The sequence below is a fragment of the Nuphar pumila genome, chromosome 4 (genome assembly GCF_984573655.1).
Source record: "Nuphar pumila chromosome 4, dmNupPumi1.hap1.1, whole genome shotgun sequence".
NCBI classification, from domain to species: domain Eukaryota; kingdom Viridiplantae; phylum Streptophyta; class Magnoliopsida; order Nymphaeales; family Nymphaeaceae; genus Nuphar; species Nuphar pumila.
The window spans coordinates 36,720,134-36,738,271 of NC_143252.1; the positions used below are offsets into that span (position 1 = coordinate 36,720,134).

General features: G+C 42.5%; 2 protein-coding genes across 2 annotated transcripts; one reads left to right on the top strand and one right to left on the bottom strand.

Moving 5' to 3' along the window:
• Nucleotides 1–6,224: 6,224 nt before the first annotated feature.
• Nucleotides 6,225–7,216, top strand: LOC149840005 (uncharacterized). Its single transcript, XM_090004313.1, has 3 exons — nucleotides 6,225–6,371; nucleotides 6,716–6,931; nucleotides 7,066–7,216. Exons 1-3 carry the CDS (start codon nucleotides 6,308–6,310, stop codon nucleotides 7,173–7,175), a joined length of 390 nt encoding a protein of 129 aa, XP_089860439.1. The 5' UTR covers nucleotides 6,225–6,307; the 3' UTR covers nucleotides 7,176–7,216.
• Nucleotides 7,217–11,594: 4,378 nt separating this feature from the next.
• On the bottom strand, nucleotides 11,595–13,306 carry LOC149840006 (protein ENDOPLASMIC RETICULUM-ARRESTED PEN3-like). Its single transcript, XM_090004314.1, has one exon. It carries the CDS (start codon nucleotides 13,294–13,296, stop codon nucleotides 11,857–11,859), a length of 1,440 nt encoding a protein of 479 aa, XP_089860440.1. The 5' UTR covers nucleotides 13,297–13,306; the 3' UTR covers nucleotides 11,595–11,856.
• Between the last annotated feature and the right edge of the window lie 4,832 nt (nucleotides 13,307–18,138).

Below are 18,138 nucleotides of genomic sequence, written 5' to 3' on the forward strand. Positions count from 1 at the left end.
AGCTCTGACACGCGAAATCACTTCGCCTATTGACCATATTCGGTAAAACTAAGGTTCTTGTGAACTTAGACCATCGACACAAGGTACCTTTGGATACACATATGTGATGTATCTCGACACATTTACCTTATTCCACCCTACTTAAATTTCAAACATGATAAAACTACCTTTGGATCGTTTATCGTTTTACGAATCTAAGTACAATATTAATATCGACTTAAACTGTATGATAGTATTGAAATTCTTTGACGACATACATGTATTCTGTCACTTTGGTGACATGAATACACTATTTCATCTAACTATCCTTAATGCCAATATTAAACAATCATTTATGCATGCATAATTTCATATAAATGCATGAACAATAACAAAAACTGGCTTAAATGGGTAAAACCCTAGGTCCTTAGCCAGGAACCGGTCTGAAAGCACTCTGAACCGGTCTGAAACAGCCCCGAACCGGTTATCCAAGAGTCTGAACCGGTTCTGAACCTTATGAACCAGTGTCAAGTATGAACAAAGGTTCATAAAAACCCTATAATCGTATGCCAAAATCCATGTATTTTCTTATATTTATGAAAACATGGTCTTAGCTTTTCGGAACTAGTGAGAAACTGGAAGGAACCGGTCAAAATAGCTCTGAACCGGTCCTGAAAGGGGTCAAATCAGTCCTTGATCCGGTTCAGGCCAAATAGTGCCTGGACCCTACTGGATCCGGGTCAAAACCAATTCAAAATGGATCTGGGTCGGACTCGGCTTTGAACTGGATCCGAGTCGGACCCGACTTGAACTGGATTTGGGTCGGACCCGACTTTAACTAGATCCAGATCTAACCCAGCATATAACCGAATCTGGGTCAGACCCGGTTTCAACTGGATCTGGGTCAGACCCAGTTTACAACCGGATTCGGGTTTGACCCGGTTTTAACTTGATCTGGGTCAGACCCGGTATATAACCGGATCCGGGTTGGACCCGGTTGGAAGCCGTATCCGGGTCGGACCCGACACTAGTCGGATCCAAGTAAGATCTAGAATAAACTGGATCAAACCCAATATCCAGACCCGATTTCACTATTTTAAAAATCAAAAAATAGAAATCCGAGGGTTTCTGTTTATAAAAACAGTGAAAGAAGCCAGAAAAGAGGGGTTTTGCCATTTAGCTACCAGCGACCGACGTCGCTTGTCGGCGACCAATGTCGCCTGTTGGCGAGCCGCCACACCTGTCGGCGACCCTCAAGGAGCCCGGACTGGCGCAACATCTCTCCTCACCCGACGGTAAAGGAAACAGGAAACCCTTGTGTTGCATCGTCGACCAGATGCCAGCATCGCTAGACAGATGCCGATATCGCCAGACAGTCAGCATCATTCCACGGCTTCCACCGACGACGGATGATGCTCATGCAACCCAACGGCCACAGGTAAAAACCCGAAACCCCCTTTTTTTGTTGCCCTACGGCGACAGTCGTCGGTGCTGATGACTAGCTGCAATATCGCCCTACGGTGACCTACACAGCCAGACGACTAGAAACACGCCTTGTGCAACAGATGCAGGGTGTGGGACCATAACCCATTGTAGGGTCAGTCGGGATCACCTCCTCTTAATGGCGGTGGCCCTACGCTGAGACAGAGAAAACATAGCAAAGCAAACACTATATTAAAATAGCAAATCGACAGGAGAGGACTGCGTACCTGAGGCAGCCATAAGAGTACTTCTACTGGTGGTGGAGGTCGGCTAGAGCAGAGGTTGATCGAAGCAAGGAGTGGTTTCTTCTCAGTCGGACTGCGGCCCTCCACAAGCACAGACTACCGGATGCAGTCAGTGAGCAAGACCGATTCCCGCGACTGGATGAAAATACTCTGAATGGAGAGGTAAGGCTCTAAACCCTCTCTCGTATTTACTTTGTATTTGTCGATGATCAGAGGGTCGCTCATGATACCCCTTTATAGGCACAGAATGAGAACGGTTTGTGCAACTGTTCCCCTCTGATTCTGTACGAGTTTAACGAAAGGAACATCTTTTGTGGGAGAGCGTTATCCACATAGTGGGTAACCACTACCAACGTGGTGGTTTATCCCAACACTATTGAGTCAGCAACTTATCTCCCATTGTTGTTGTCAGGTGCTATTCACCCTTCCTTTCAAAAGAGGCAAAAAGAACATGAACAAATATTGAAGGCTCAAAAGATGCGCAATATATTACCCATATATGGGCAAGGACAAATTTTGGGCTAAACAAGACTCACGTGGAGTACCTTTTGGCTCAAGCAAGAGATGCAAAGAGCATAACCCAAGAACTGGTTAAAGTTGAACTTTGATCCAAAATCATTTACCAAAGAGTTGAGGCTCAAGCCCCAACCTTAATTACCCCTTGGTAGGGAAAATAAAAGAGCTAGTCGTACCACAACATCATCAACATATTTATAGATGTCCTCAATCAGAGCAAGGAGTCGTTCCACTGAGGCCTCCATTCCTTCTAAATCAGTGGGAAGCTTGTCCACGATGCTCTTCTTCAGTATGTCAACTGCCACATATAAACCTTTTTAACTGTTAAGAAACCCAACAAAAAGTTGCATATTTCATGGTTGGGTTCCACAAATTTTAAAATATACAGTCACTAGTATGATTTACAATGAAAACCCACATAAAAGAAACACATTCCTCTTACATTTTTCTATTGTCATCATTTTTTTGTGTTTACAGATTGAAACTGGGGAAAGCTTTGTTACCCCATTTGTTAATATATCCATTGTGGATATCGACACCATATTCAAAAAGGACAAATGGTATTTGTTCAAATTATGCAGCAACAATTCCCTGGAAGAATCCATTGTTGGGTCGCTGGTCCGACAAACACATCTCCTCCTCTGAAAGGCGGCGGCCCTGCGTAAAGACAGAAAACACAGAGCACCACTCTGTTAAATAGAATAAAATACAGGGGAGGGATACGTACCCGAGGCAGCCATTGATAGGCTGTTGTACTTGTCGAAAAATGGAGGTTGGCTGGAGCATAGGAAAGGAGCAGGTGGTGGTTGGAGTAGGGGAAAGCTTCGCTCCTCAGCCAGATTGCAGCCCTCCAATGAGTGCAGGCTCCTTCAACAATCGGTGAGCAGGATCCCTCTTCCCTTCCTTTATGAAAAACCCACCAGAAAAGGTAATTTATGCCTTAACCCTTTTCTGTGTTTTTCTTTGTATTTTTGCACACACAAAGGGTCGCTCATGGATACCCTTTTATAGGCACAAAATGGGAACGGTTGTTTAACCGTTCCCCTTGATTTTGTGCAGGTTTAACGAAAGGAGCACATTCATGGGGAAGCGTTGCCCACATCATGGGTAACCACCACCAACGTAGTGGTTTATCCCAACATTCTTTCACTTGTTTCGACGATAAACCCTTTAACCAGAAAACCTTATGGGAATAACTTGATGAATAGAATGGCCTTTTATTATATTCTATATGTCCTTAGTTGAATCTTTAATCCTTATGAGATTAACAACAACCAGAATAAAAAAACTGAAAGTGATCACTTTATTTATGTGCATATGTCAAAAAAAGTTTAAGAAGCTCATCCTCATTACATGTTCAGAATATAATCCCAGTGCTAGCCCTTTAGTAAGAGGATCAGCGATCATCTCTTTGGTACCAATATTAACAATATGCACTAGATAATTCTCTGTCCTTTCTTTAACAATAAAATACTTTAATTTCATATGCTTGCACCACGTAGTACTTTTGTTGTTGTTCGAAAAGGACACCGCAACTTCATTATCACAATAGACTTTTAGTGGCTTCCCAATGGAATCGACCACCTTTAACTGTGATATGAAGTTCTTTAACCATATAGCCTGCGAAGTATCCCGTGTCCCTTCTTCTTACAAAAGAAGCACTTTATGGGAGCAGAGTCGGATTGCTTGCTTTGGGATGACTTATCTCCAGTTGGCTTTTTCCTAACATTTCTCTTAAATGCATTCTTTTTTTGTCCTACCTTGGATGCATGAGAAGCCATATATGCACTCTGCACCTTCTCCCCTTTCAACCTCTCTTCTTCTTCAACACACTTGGACATGAGATCATTAAATATTCATTCATCATTATGTGTGTTGTAAGAGATTTTGAAAGGTCCGTATTCCAAGGGTAAGGACGTTAAAACTAAATGCACTAGGAAAGAATCAGAGATGGTGAGCTTCATGTCATTCATCTGAGACGCTATGTTCCTCATTTCCAAAATGTGCTAGCGAATATTTCTCCCTCCAAAATATTTCATAGTTATAAGCCTTGACATTAAGGTACTAGCTTTGGCCTTGTTTGAACTCACAAACTGTGCCTCAATGGCATTTAGGAATTCTCTCATTGTTCTGCATTGTGGGATAGCACTGCGAATATTCATAGCTATATTAGATTGTAAAAGCAACAAGCTAAGCCTATTCAAGTGCTCCCACTTCTCAAAAGCAATCATTTGATCAACAGTGCTTTGATCAGTGAGGGCAGCGGGTTCATCTATCCTTAGGGCTAGATCTAAGTCCATATACCCTAATGTAAAAAGAACAGTTTCTTTCCAATCACTAAAGTTAGATCCATCAAGAAAAGGTATAGAGCTTGAGTCATCTAAAATCACAGAACTAGAAACTGCACGACAAAAGATACGCATCAAGAAACATTCGTACAAGACTAAAACTTTAGTGAAAAAAAGCAAAAGAATAAAGACCCTTAATATGCTTATTTCTAGGTGAGTGAAAGGGGTTCATCAGAATCCTACTTTGGTAAGAACTCTGACACGCGAAACCACTTCGCCTACCGATCATATTCGATAAAACTAAGGTTCTTGTGAAGTTAGACCATCAAAACAAGGTACCTTTGGATACCCATATGTGATGTATCTCGACACATTTACCTTATTCTACCTTACTTAAATTTTAAACACGATAAAACTACCTTTGGGTCATTTATCGTTTCATGAATCTAAGTACAATGTAGATATCGGCTTAAACTGTATGATAGCATAAAAATTCTTTAATGCTATACGTGTATGCAGTTACTTTGGTGACGTGAATGCACTAAGTCATCTAATTATCTTTAATGTCAATAACACCTTGAAATGGTCCGAAAACTGAATGGACCGGTCATATGACCCTCGAAATGGTTCAAAAATTGAATGATCCGATCAAATGACCCATGAACCGTTCTGAAAACTGGATGAACCGATCAAATGATCCACAAAACCGATCATAAAACTGCATGAACCGATTAAATGACCCACGAACCGATCCTAAAACTGTATGAACCGGTTGAATCAAGCTCTGAATCGGTTTAGAATATACCGAATTGGGTCTGTAATACTCTGAATCGGTCTCTGCAGGAGTGAATCAGTCTCAGTTGTCTGAGAACCGGTTCTAGAGAGATTCAGATCTATTCAGAAACAGGTCAAACCGGCTGAACCGGTTCTTACCTAGTTACAGTTTATCCGAATCTGGTTCTGTCAGACTGACGGATCCAGAACCATATAATCCGGTTTTAATCGGATTTTGGATCAGTCACTGAAAGAACTGGGTCCGGCTTACCAGGATCTGATCCAGAGGATGTTTTCGGATTCAGGATCTAAGACCCGAAGATCTGAATCCGGATCCGACCTGATTTATCTTCATGGGTCGGTACGGGTCATCAGATCCAGGTCTGAACCGTAATCCGATCCAAAAGTTCTTAACAGATCGGTTACGGTTCCAGAGAGATCCAAAATGGATCTCTTTGATCCGACCCGAATCTAATCATCATATTGGGTCAGGGTCAAATGAGCTTCGGATCCATTACTCGAGAACCGGATCCGATCCAAAGAAACTTTTATGGATCAGATCGAGTAATATGGATCATATCATAACATTAACCCGATCCAGATCCAAAAGTCTATGGATCATGGGTCGAAACAGAATGGGTCCCCCACTCGAATCCCGGATCCGATCCAGAGGAGCCTTATGGATCGGTTCGGGTGGGGCGGGTCCGGATCCAAAAATGGACCTGACCCAAAGACAATTAAAACGAAAACTTAAAATGCGAAATAGGGTTTATGAAAGCCTATTTCGCTTCTTTCCTTCTCTCTCACCTGATGCAGATCGTTGTCGTCGGCTTCGATGGTTCGGCAATTGGACGGTGGCCGGCGACCCCGACGGCAAGGAGGCGGCAACCACCACCGTCAGTGGCCCAATGGTCACTGGCATTCGACGGTGGGGCGACAACAAATGCAACAGAAAATGCAGAGGTCCGACGACTCGACAGTCGTTGGCGACGGCTCCGACGGCTCTGCAGCACCCTGACGGAGATGAAGGAAGAAGGGAAACAACTGACGACGTGCTTCCCGACTGAAACCCCCAAAAAATCTGGAGGTAAGTCGGTAAAAAAACTTTTTTTTTTTTACTTTTTCGCCCTACGGCGACAATCGCCGGCTGTCGGCGACACTATGTCGCCCCACAGCGACCTACTGTCGTCAGCCTACGACGTCGCCCCATGGCGACTCTGCTATGCTAGAAAAACATTGTCGCCCAATGGCGACAGTTGCCGAAAAAACAAAATACACCATCGAAAAACCCTCGCAGCGGAAGCGTGGTGGGCCCATAACCCAATGTTGGGTCGCTGGTCCGGCAAACGCATCTCCTCCCCTGAAAGGCGGTGGCCCTGCGTAAAGACAGAAAACACCGAGCACCACTCTGTTAAACAGAATAAAATACAGGGGAGGGTTGCGTACTTGAGGCAGCCATTGATAGGCTGTTGCGCTTGCCGGAAAATGGAGGTCGCCTGGAGCAGAGGAAAGGAGCAAGTGGTGGCTGGAGTAGGATAAAGCTTCGCCCCTCAGCCGGATTGCAGCCCTCCAATGAGCGCAGGTTCCTTCAACAATCGTTGAGCAGGATCCATCTTCCCTTCCTTTATGAAAAACCCATCAGAAAAGGTAATTTATGCCTTAACCCTTTTCTATGTTTTTTTTCACTGTATTTTTGCACACACAAAGGGTAGCTCATGGATACCCTTTTATAGGCACAAAATGGGAACGGTTGTGTAACCTTTCCCCCTGATTTTGTGCAGGTTTAACGGAAGGAGCACATTCATGGGGGAGCGTTACCCACATCGTGGGTAACTACCACCAACGTGGTGGTTTATCCCAACATCCGGATCATGCTAATCAGTTGGGATGATAATTTGGGGGCATTAAGATAGAGTTGACCTCAGAATGAAGATAGAAATGACCTCAGAATGAAGATGGAGATGACCACAAAAACGCTTGTGGAACCACAGTAACTCGTATAAGCCACTACCTCACACAAAGAAGGTTTACAGAAATACAGAAGTTACTGCATTAAGTTGCACATGAATAATAAGAGAGTAACATGGCAAAAAGTTGCACTTTGACGTGGCTAATGGACTAAGATTTGCAATCTAATTTTATCTCCAACATGAATCAATGCAAGTGGTTCTAAGACCTTGTCAGCGATTAATGCATTGGACCGTAACCATGAATGAGATAAGCACCTGCAACAAATCTGCTTTATGACTACAACAGAAGGGCTTAGAAGTTGAAGTTATACGTACATGCACATTCAGTACTTAGATAACGCCTTTGATAGAATTGAACATGCGCTAGGTTTCTGGTTTTGAACTTCCAAATCCCACAAAAAAATATTTGCTCTTCAGATCAGAGGTGCGGCCCTTATCTTGTCGCTAAAAAAGAATTATAACATGCTTCGCATTAATAGCTCCAGGAAACGTCCAAAGCAGTTCCAATGGATGAACTGACAAATCTAAAGAGGAAAGTACACAGTGGCCTCAATCTAAACCAATCAGATGATACAATCATAGCCTCATAGATTTTCTTTTTTTAGTCCAATTAAACTTGCGGCCTAACAGTACCTTCCATTAATGCCCATCTTTTGCAACTGGTTTAGAATCCAAGTGTTTTTCAGTGCTATACGAGAAAGGACGGCTAAATGTGCTTCAAAGTATCACATAGAGACAAACGACGGCAACCAAATCATTCAGGACAACAAAGGGGAAGTAAAGACTATTTATGGTATATGTGTCACGGGCTTAAAAGTAGAGTACATAAAGAGGGGGAGGAAAGGGGCCTGATACACAGGATTCTTATGACAAAAGGCCAATAATGAAAAGTTACAAAGAGGTATATGCATAAAAAACAAAAAAGTGAAAACATGGCAGTCTGGAACAATATGTATGAACAATGAAAATTAGTTGCACAAATTGAACTAAGACTCCGTTTGGGAGCATTGCATTGGGATGGAAAACCTGTTTTACATATAGCCAAAATATGGTTTTGCCAAAATGTGCTGTTACCAAAATGTGATGTTGACAAACTGTGGTAATGGGGATGGAGTTGCCAAAAAACTCTTGTTTAAAATGGTGTAGAAATGGGGTGTTGGGGTTGCCAACTTCATCCCTAATCCAGTGTAAAATGCAGAAATGGTCAATAAGAGAATATCCAATTCAATGAAAGGAGATATCAAACTCGTGATCACACAATAGAAAATACATACATCCCACTCGTTCTGCTTCAACCATCCGCAAATCCAAAGGAATTTCATGAAATTGTGCTGCAAGTTGTCGATCTCCAAGAGAAAGATTAGTTGATACATAAGCTTTGAGGGAAGCCTTGCCATTCTTAAATCGTGTGTCAACAGTCAAATGAACAGGAGTTGCCACTTCTCTTGAATAAAATTCATGAATTAGAGCACTTCCCCCAGAGACTCCAAACCCTGTTGAGTACCTGTGTTACAAGAAGGAAAAATATTTAATGCCTCACACACATGCATAGATGTTTCCAGATTGTGGAAAGGAGAATCAGCACAAAAGAATACAATTAACTAAGAGTAACAAGGCATACCATTTGTAACATAGAGAAAATTGTGCCAAAGTTTTTTAAGGAACGCTAAGTTGCAAAATGAACTCACAAGGAATTGAATATAACAACGGGACTGACCATAAGAATGCTTGGAAAGGTTGGAAAATGAATGAAAGAAAAATGTTTATAGCACAGTCAACAATATAGGACACAAAATCCCTGATTCTCCCTCATTGTTGGTTTCTACAAGAAACCACTAGGAAGTCATGATAGTGGTTGATAATAGCTACTTGAAGGCATGCACACATATGTGTCTTGGAGACTTTGAAAATAGTTTCCAGGTTCACATGTAGGTCACTCTTTCACATGAGCAACAAAAGATTTTTATTAACGACATTTTCACTTCATCTATCTACTCAGAGATATAACCAACTTAATGGGGATTTGGGATAAAATTGAAGCAGGCTTAAACGAGTTATAAACCAAATAAAATGAGTGGGATCAAGAACCCTGACCTTCATTCGTCACACTTGTTTATAATTACACAAAGGTATAGTCTTTGTATGAAATAGCATCATTTACTTTTTCAATATCCAAAAATTCATCTCCAGCACTGACTAAACAACAGAACTATATGCAAGAAGAATTTTGGTGGCCTCCAAGCCTTCAATGGGGGAAATTATGGATGGGATTGAGTAAGATGGATGGATGGCAAGAGTTACACTACCATAACAGAGGATCTCAACTTCAAAACCCATTGGGGGGAACCCCTGTCTTGACTCTGGAAAAAAAAAGTGTGGTAGGGTGTGTGGGGTCAGAAATTACTTATAATGGCATTCATACAGTAGTGGTCTGCTACTTTGCTTACTACCTGACTTTAGGCAGTAAGTTACAGTAACAAGCAATATTATGAGTTATGACCAGATGGTTAAGGCCTTGTACTTCACAGGGGAATTTATTTTCCGCCTTTTCTCCTAAATCGTGTAAGAAATACGAGGACTCGAAGTAATTTTATTACATAAGTTGGATAGCGTCACCTTAAACCCATAATGATTCTACTTCTATAGACAACCTTTGGTCACTGATTCTTTTTTACTTTAAAACTGAAAAACAAAACAGCCATAATCAATTAAGCATGCATGCAAAGCACAGATTTACACCAATAACTATTTCGTTAATTCATGGCAAGAAAATTGTGATTGGAATCAACTATTGGTCGAGCTCTCTACACCTCAACTACTACAGCATGGATTCTACATCTTATGTTGCAAAAAGAGTGATTAAAATCCATTGATTTAGTGGCAATGAGCTTTAAATCTCAGCCATTAAGCACAACCTCACCTTCAGGCATGGCATTTCCTAACAGTCCAAGAAAACCCAAAAGTCTTTAGTTTTGACATCTCTCAAGGACTCTCACTATGAAATTTCAACAGAAGCACATGCTTGTAGTTAATACACCAAGTCTATGTACAGCACAATTAATTTGAAAGATCATGAGATGTCAAAATAAACTGTTAACAGGACAGATCTGCAAACACTTAAGAACATATCAAACTCATGAACAACACAAACAGATTGGAGTTTGGAAGATATAGAGGCATCTAGCTATTGTTCACTCTATAGTTTCTACTCTTTGCCCAAAAGCTTCATCATACTTTCTTCTGCTATTTTTAACATAGAAAGCCTGCTCCACATAAATGAATAATCTAGCAAAAGTTTTCATCTAACATCACCCAAGCCAACTATAGTATTTGTCTTGGTAAAGGAATCAGTCTTTATATTATTTTTGAGTTTCACATCCTTAAGAGAGGCTTTCATCATGTTGGGCTCGTATAGATTTGATGAAATTGAATCTGATCAAACCCAGTTAAGAAGATTGACTTGGTCTGGCTAAATGGGCTTGGCTGAATTAATGTTATGAAAAACTCGGCCAAGTCTTGGTACTTGGCCGAGTCTGGCGTGCAAATTAATTAATAGGTTAGTTTGGATCTAGGTGTGCCCAAATCCGGCCAAACTTGATCATGTGTGACAGGGCCAGGTTTTTTTGGGGTCAGGCTCTCATTGACCTCCTGTACTAGTTAGGGTCCAAATTTATTTGTAGCTTTTTTTTGGATAATCCAAGTCATAACACACCTTTCGCCTAATCATCTACTGCACATTGGCTAGCCTCCGGTTGGTAAAACCCTTGAGATCCCTCCTGCTTACCTGAGAGTAGAGGGTGTCAACGGGTCGGGTTTACTTGGACCTGACCTGGACCAAACACTATAGGATCCAGGTATGTTGACAAATAAGAAGACCCGATTAAGACCCGGATCCAGACCCAGAGGTCTGATTAATACATGGGCCCAGGTATAGTTTATGAAATTTTATACAAGATCTGGGCCGGACCTACCCACAAAATTTCAATGTAAAAATGATAAAAAATATTATTTTACATAGTATCGTCCAGATCTGGTTCATGTAGTTCTTATTGGGTCTGGGTATAGTTTATTTTATAATAGACCCGATTAGACCTGGGCCTGGACCCGATACCATACCCAAAAATCTGGTCCAAGCCTGGTTTCACCTGAGTCTGAACCAAACCTGACCCGTTGACACCCCTACCTGGGAATAGTGGTGGGCAACATCCCGGCCCACTAATGGACCGAACCCGTCAATTGACCTCAATGGTTTTACCAGTGTATTATCACACACACCCGCTACACCCCCTCCCAAAAAAAAAAAATAACTTTCTTAAGATGATATTTATAAATTCTAAATATTTTGGATGATCTGAAAATTCATTATACACTCAATGTTTTCACGAAACATCTTATTTTTTAACAAACAGGGAAACTACAAAGGAAGTCCCTCACCAAAACTAGCAACACAATCTGGTCCGCCCTAGTGGACCCAGTTTCAACATTCCAAACCAGAAAAGAGGTCCATATAATCAATTCCAGAAACTGTCGGACCCAAATCACAGTATAGCATACTGGATCTAGTTCAAATACAATTGGACCCATTTCCAAGATCAAGACTCTCTATCCAATCCAAACGGGTTCGGATCGATCTGAACCCATTGCCATCCCAGATGAACACCTAATGCAACCGTATCCATTTGCAGTCTCCCATACTTCTATACCATCGAGGCCTTCTCGGCTCACAAAAAGCCGGTTGCCGCTGCCTTCCATTTTCTTGATCGTGCCCTTTGCCGGCAACACTTTATCAACGAAGTTCCTTCTGAACGACCCGATCCATTCGCTCGGGCTGGACCACACCTCCAACCCACCACCAAACCTACCCACAAAGACCTGCTTCTTGTAACAGAAAATGGAGCTATTCTCACCCGACCCGCAATTCCTCAAGCTGGGGTTCTTCTCTTCCAAGTAGACCCACGGGTCCCTCTCGCCCAACTTCCTCAAATCAGCAAATGCCACGTCACCTGACTTGGAACATACCTTATAGATAGCTGACACCTCATCTTCCGCATCAGCATTAGCAAGCGGGTCACCATACCGACTGCTCCGACCCGTCCCAGGCTCAGTAGTCTCCCAGACGATGGATCTGACCCGAGGGTCCCAGATCCGAACGTACCCGCAATAACCGAAAGCGCCGGAGCTCGTGGCGCTGCCCACCAACAAACCGGTTCCCGGCAAGAACCTCAATTTTCTGGGGGCCATGGTCCTGGCCGAGCTCCCGGGCTGCCTCCCCAAATCAGCGAGGGGCTGGAGCGTAGCCGGATCAACCACAAGGACACAACTTTCCTTGTGGGGCGACTCGAACCCGGCGAAGACGGCACTCGTCGGCGACGATGCCACAGCCGTGATCCACGCCTTCTGAACCCGGAGATCCGACGGGTCAGTCCAGAGGACCGAACCCACATGGCGCCCGCCAGCAAGGTTGTAGAAGTGGAGCCCCGGGTCGTCCGTGGACCCGAGCATCGCGGTTTCTGGACGGACCCAGCGGAGGGCGGTGACCCGGTCGAGGTGGGTCCGGAAGGTTCCGGCGGGGGAGAGCGACCAATCGAAGGCGGAGATCTGGCCAGCGTGGGCGATGAGGAGGGAACCGTCGTCTCCGCCGCCGGCAGCGATGGTGGTGGGTGGGGATCGGGATTTGGGGGCGACGACGGCGGCGACGGTGGCGTCGATGGCGTTGAGGGGCGGCGGGGAGAGGGCGGAGCGGAGGAGGGCGTCTATGCCGTAGAAGGAGGCCTCGTCGGCGAGCTCGCGGGTGGTGAACCGGCGGGAACAGGAGGCGGGGAGGCGGCGGGAGCGGAGGAGAGAGAGGATGACCGAGAAGATCTCCGGGTCGCGGTCAACGAAGATCGGACGGCCGGCGGCCAACGAGAGGGCGGAGAGAAGGGAATCGGGGCCGCCGGATTCTATGGTGGGGAGGGAGGTCTCGAAGAATCGACCGCCCACGTTGAGCTTGATCGTTTTGGGTCCCTCGATTTTGTGGTTTCGCCCATTTGGGTCGGCCATTTTCGGTGGAGAGAGAGAAAGAGAGACCTATTTGGTGTTTGTTTGGGGGTTATATGAAATGTAACCAAATCCATGAACTAGTTCCTAGAGTCTTGCGGTGCTCATAGCAGCAAGGTGACGGGTCGGATCAAGTTTGGTTCTGATCTTGGTATGGTATGGCAGGGAAAACGACCTGATTGGAACTAATGATATCGGGTTTCAAATTGGATTCAGGGTCAGGCTCAGGACAACTCAGTTCTATCCATCCCCATCTGGCATCTCATTGATGGAAGTTGTTTTGATCAAATCTGACCTCACAGATGGATCCAACATGATCAATTTGGTAAGAATCAACCTTTGATTGAGTTTTCTTAACAGAAAAATGATTTTTTTAATTCAACAAAGTTTGGCATTTTTGTAGCTATTGATTTTTTAATTACAAGAAGATCCTGGTGATTGGATCATGTAAATCACACATATGAGGTCAGATTTGATTAAAAACTTGCATTGATAAGATCTGAAGAGGGAGGATTGACGATAGGGGATGAGTGGAACTAAATTGAGAATGACGTAGAACACATCTATGGAGTCTGATTTGATCAATGCTACTTGCGTCAATGAAATACCATTGAGAGGTATGAAGATAAGGTACAAGGTCTTGGTAACTATGCATTTTGAAACTAAAACTAAATCTAGATAACCAAAGTAACTTTGAAAACTATAGATGTAACGACCTCAACTCACACCCTTTGAAAATGCGGAATATATATATAACAGTGCAGAAAACTTCTCAGAGACCCAAGGTCCTCACAGTTCCACTTCCAACTGGATAGCCAAACACCACAAACGAACTTACAACCATCATCCATAAGAATCAAAACAATTTTCTTTATTTATAAATAAGAGTGAATTTCAGAGACAATGTTTTATTCGACTAAAATAAAGCAACAACTGAAAAAGCAAGAAGGATTGAAGTAAAAGAAAGAGTCACTATGTCCCTTGCTCAAGCTGTCAAGCCCAAGTATGACTCTCATCCATTCTCAGTAGTCAGTCTAACCTCACTGTTCACCCTTTTCTGTGAAAAGTCAATAAAGTAGGGTGTCAGAACCGAAATTCTGCGCACATCTACTTCTAAAGAAACCAGGTGAGACAAAGAACATGAATAAGATCTTGTATAATAATTTGAGTGAGTGTAAATATAACAATTTGCAGTGTCTAACAATGCATACATGCGATAAATTGCATATACTCACCAGTCGAGAATAGTAAAGCACTACCATATATCAAGAACTAAATAACCAAACCTTGCAGCATGCTTTCAGGAAGTAAATTACATACCACCATCATATCATGTCATGATATAGAGAACAATTCAAATATGCATGATCTCATGCATAACAGGAAGATGCATGACTTATTTTCAATGTATGAGTCATTTTATTATCTTACCTTTAAGTTTCTTTTTTCCTTCGCATATGAATGCCATATTAAATGTACGCAACTTTAAGTTTCTCTTTTTAATTATCGTTGTCCTTGGATACATCAATCAAGTACAATCTCTGAGGTTAAGTAGGTTCTCAGGATAGCTTATCACATAATTTATATTTTATTACTGGGTTCCAACTTAGCCCTCGACCAAATCACCTTCGAAACATTAGACCTCCACATCTAATGTCGGGGACACAAGGGACACCCCATGCCCACAAGTACCACTTCCTTGGTACAAAAAACAATCACAGTTGTGTCATACATACCAGCCCCAGGTAAAGTGGCGGACTCTCTCTAAAACCGTGGCCAAGAAAAGTAACCTCAATACCAGGTTCATGAGATAAAATTACAGCACACAAAGTTTTTGTATCCTCACAGTCTCCTCAAGACCGTATCTCTAAGATCTTCATTCTCCAGATGGAAGATCCCAGAACATATATTACACTGTTCTTTATTATGTTTTTAATTTACCTCAATTTTTTAAGTTTGCAACACCATATGCAAAAGTAAAGTGAAAACTCGCATCTTTCCTTGCGGGGACCCTTACGGAACTCCAGTCCGTGAGGACAACTAGAACAGTGTAGTAGTGTGCCATACCAACTTATGTGGTTTAAGTGATATGCAATCAAAAATATATGTGAAAGGAAAACAAACCCACAACTCTCCAGGCCGCTGATGTCCATTTAGGCCATCGATGCATCACATAATAAAACCAAGTAGTGTTTATTCATAACACTAGGCCAATAGTGCCAAAAGCACGTGCACTCATGCAAACATAACCCAACAATATGCATGTCATTTCTCAATCATATGCATTTTCACTATGTGTGGTACCTACATCATATACGTGTATTAACCAATGCATATTTCTTTTGAGTGTGTGAGTGTACATGTAAAATTTCACATATTCATCAAGCATACATGCTCAAGAAGAAAATCAATAACTGAATCATGCTCACATTTATGATTACACAATCAGTGTCATGAAATGCAAAAATAACATTTACCAATTACCAGGCAGAAGTGTAAGCTTTGGCATATGTTAGGGTAGATGGTCGGGCTTACCAATCCCGGACCCCCATCCTCCTAACTAAATAATCAATTCAGTCCAGCCGACTGAGCCTGTCAACCGTCCCAGTTGACTGGATTAGCTGGAGTGGGTCGTCTAGCCAAATCCATTGATTATGCTAAAACTACATAAGCTTTCATAAAAATTTTGTTCGCATACTGCTGAGGATCTATACCAAAAGAAAAACACGTGGGAAACACATAAGAACCGACTAACATGAGTAGTTTGATTTTTTTTTTCAGAATCCATTATTACAGGTACATTCATAGGGACTCACTCATAATTCAATTGATAAATCTGTGAAGGAACAAAACAAAAAAAAAAATGTCTCAAGCATAAACAATAATTTTAGCTATTACGCATGAATGGATTTAGTATTATAGATAACACTAACTATGACCACCATATTTAGCTTAATGCCTGTGTACCAACACGCATTCAAGTTGTTTATGTTCATAAATCCTGTGCCAGAATAGCCCACACACACATACAGTTATATAACAGGAGTTTTATTTTTTGTTCAGCACTAGAATAGCCCACGGAAGGTGGGTACCTAACCGGTATTTTCCCAGTCATAGTTTCAGTTAATCACTATACAGATTTCCCTTTTTCTTAGTTCTGGATAGAAAAGTCATTTTTGTTAAGAGAAGCAGCTACACAGAATTAGTCTCAACCATAGTGTCGCTTCTGAAAGCGTAAATCAATCCTTTTATGAACATGGTAGGATGACTTAGGTACACGTTCAACCACCAATTGATGGAACCAGAATCAACTTGAATCCCCTTTCAGTAAAGAAACATGGATCTAATCCAAGAACACGATTCTAAACCTAAGAGCACAATTCCAAGAATACGTATCCAATCCAAGAACGTGAATCCGACCCAGACACGATGCCCAAATTGAATCTATGAAATTGCCTAAACACAAACTAAGATCTCAACAAAATGAAGTCCGTTCTTTTAGAATTATTATCATACACAGAGACTTTCTTTTTAAACGAAAGAAAGGAAAACTAGGCGAGCAAGCAAGAAAGGAACAAAACAGGCCATGGGGGAACAATCCATGGTTCGCCCTCAAGTTTTTTTTTTCTTCTGAGTCAATCGAGTCACAGGCCAACTCCCAACCGACTGGGTCGGCTGGGTTTGCTATGGCCCGATTCAAAAGGTGCACAGCACCCAGCCGACTAGGTCGGTTGGGACTGTCGCCCCCCCCCCCCCCCCCCCATTACTAACCCAAAATCTGGAAACCCCATCCATATCCTCCTTTCAGAGTTCCGAAATCCCCAAACACTAAGGGTTAGGGATTTCCGACACCATGAACCCCTCCTCTCAAAGAATCACACGAGATCGAGACCCATCTTCAATCCTTCGCCCAAAATCAATAGAAGCATCGTACCTTTTTCGATGATTTTTCGGCGATCAGAGGCTGTCGTGGCGGGAGGATGTATGCTGGTGTCATTCCTCTCTACTGTCGTGGAGAAGGGTGCTCGTTGTGGCCTTCAATGGCAGTCGATAGTCGGAACTTTGCCGGTGATGGAGCTCTCTTTCTCTAACGTGCGCACACTGACAGAGAGAGAGAGAGAGAGTGGGAGGAAGAGATGAGAGGTGAGAGAGTGAGACTCCCCCTCCATCTCTTCTTTAACGAGCCAAAGCTCCCCTCCCGCCCCCTCTTCCGAGAAAATCGGGAGTTGGTTACGACTTCCGTAACCTCCTCCCCCTTCCCTTTCTTGATTTTTTGCAAGAATCGTGCCCCAGGCACGATTCTTAATTACGGGACTTTATAAACCTCACACGGGTCCGAGCCCCGCGACCCGTGACGCTGGGTCCATTATTAAAATGGATCTGGGTCGCCCGTGAATAGTGGATCCTCAATTGGATCCTTGTGGTCCAACTGTGGATCTGACCCCTTTATATCAGAAATTTTTTTTATTTTAAAATTAATATTAGTTATTTATTTATTTAAGAATTGTTATTATATGTATACTTTAATACCGATTTTGTAGGTTTCTTATGGATCCGAGTAACGGGTCCGAACTCTGTGACTCAGGATCCAAATCCCAATTGAGATCCGGGCTGGTTATAAGAGTGGATTCGTCTGAAACTATTTAGTGCTTTCTTTATTTTATTATGATTATATATATATATATGGGTATATGGATCCGGAAGGTGGATCTCGGACCCATCTACGCACCATCTTAAATAGTTATCTCTCGAATTAATTAAAAATTATTGCACTTATATATACGTATAAGATTATACGAGGTAAATTTATTCGTAAAGATCCCTTTATGAGTTCCGGATCTGAGG

Coding starts and splice junctions, on each gene's coding strand:
- LOC149840005 (XM_090004313.1), top strand. CDS start 6,308: ATGAAGGAAGAAGGGAAACAACTGACGACGTGCTTCCCGACTGAAACC. Junction 6,372..6,715: donor AACCCCCAAAAAATCTGGAG/GTAAGTCGGTAA, acceptor AATAAAATACAG/GGGAGGGTTGCGTACTTGAG. Junction 6,932..7,065: donor TGAAAAACCCATCAGAAAAG/GTAATTTATGCC, acceptor GATTTTGTGCAG/GTTTAACGGAAGGAGCACAT.
- LOC149840006 (XM_090004314.1), bottom strand. CDS start 13,296: ATGGCCGACCCAAATGGGCGAAACCACAAAATCGAGGGACCCAAAACG.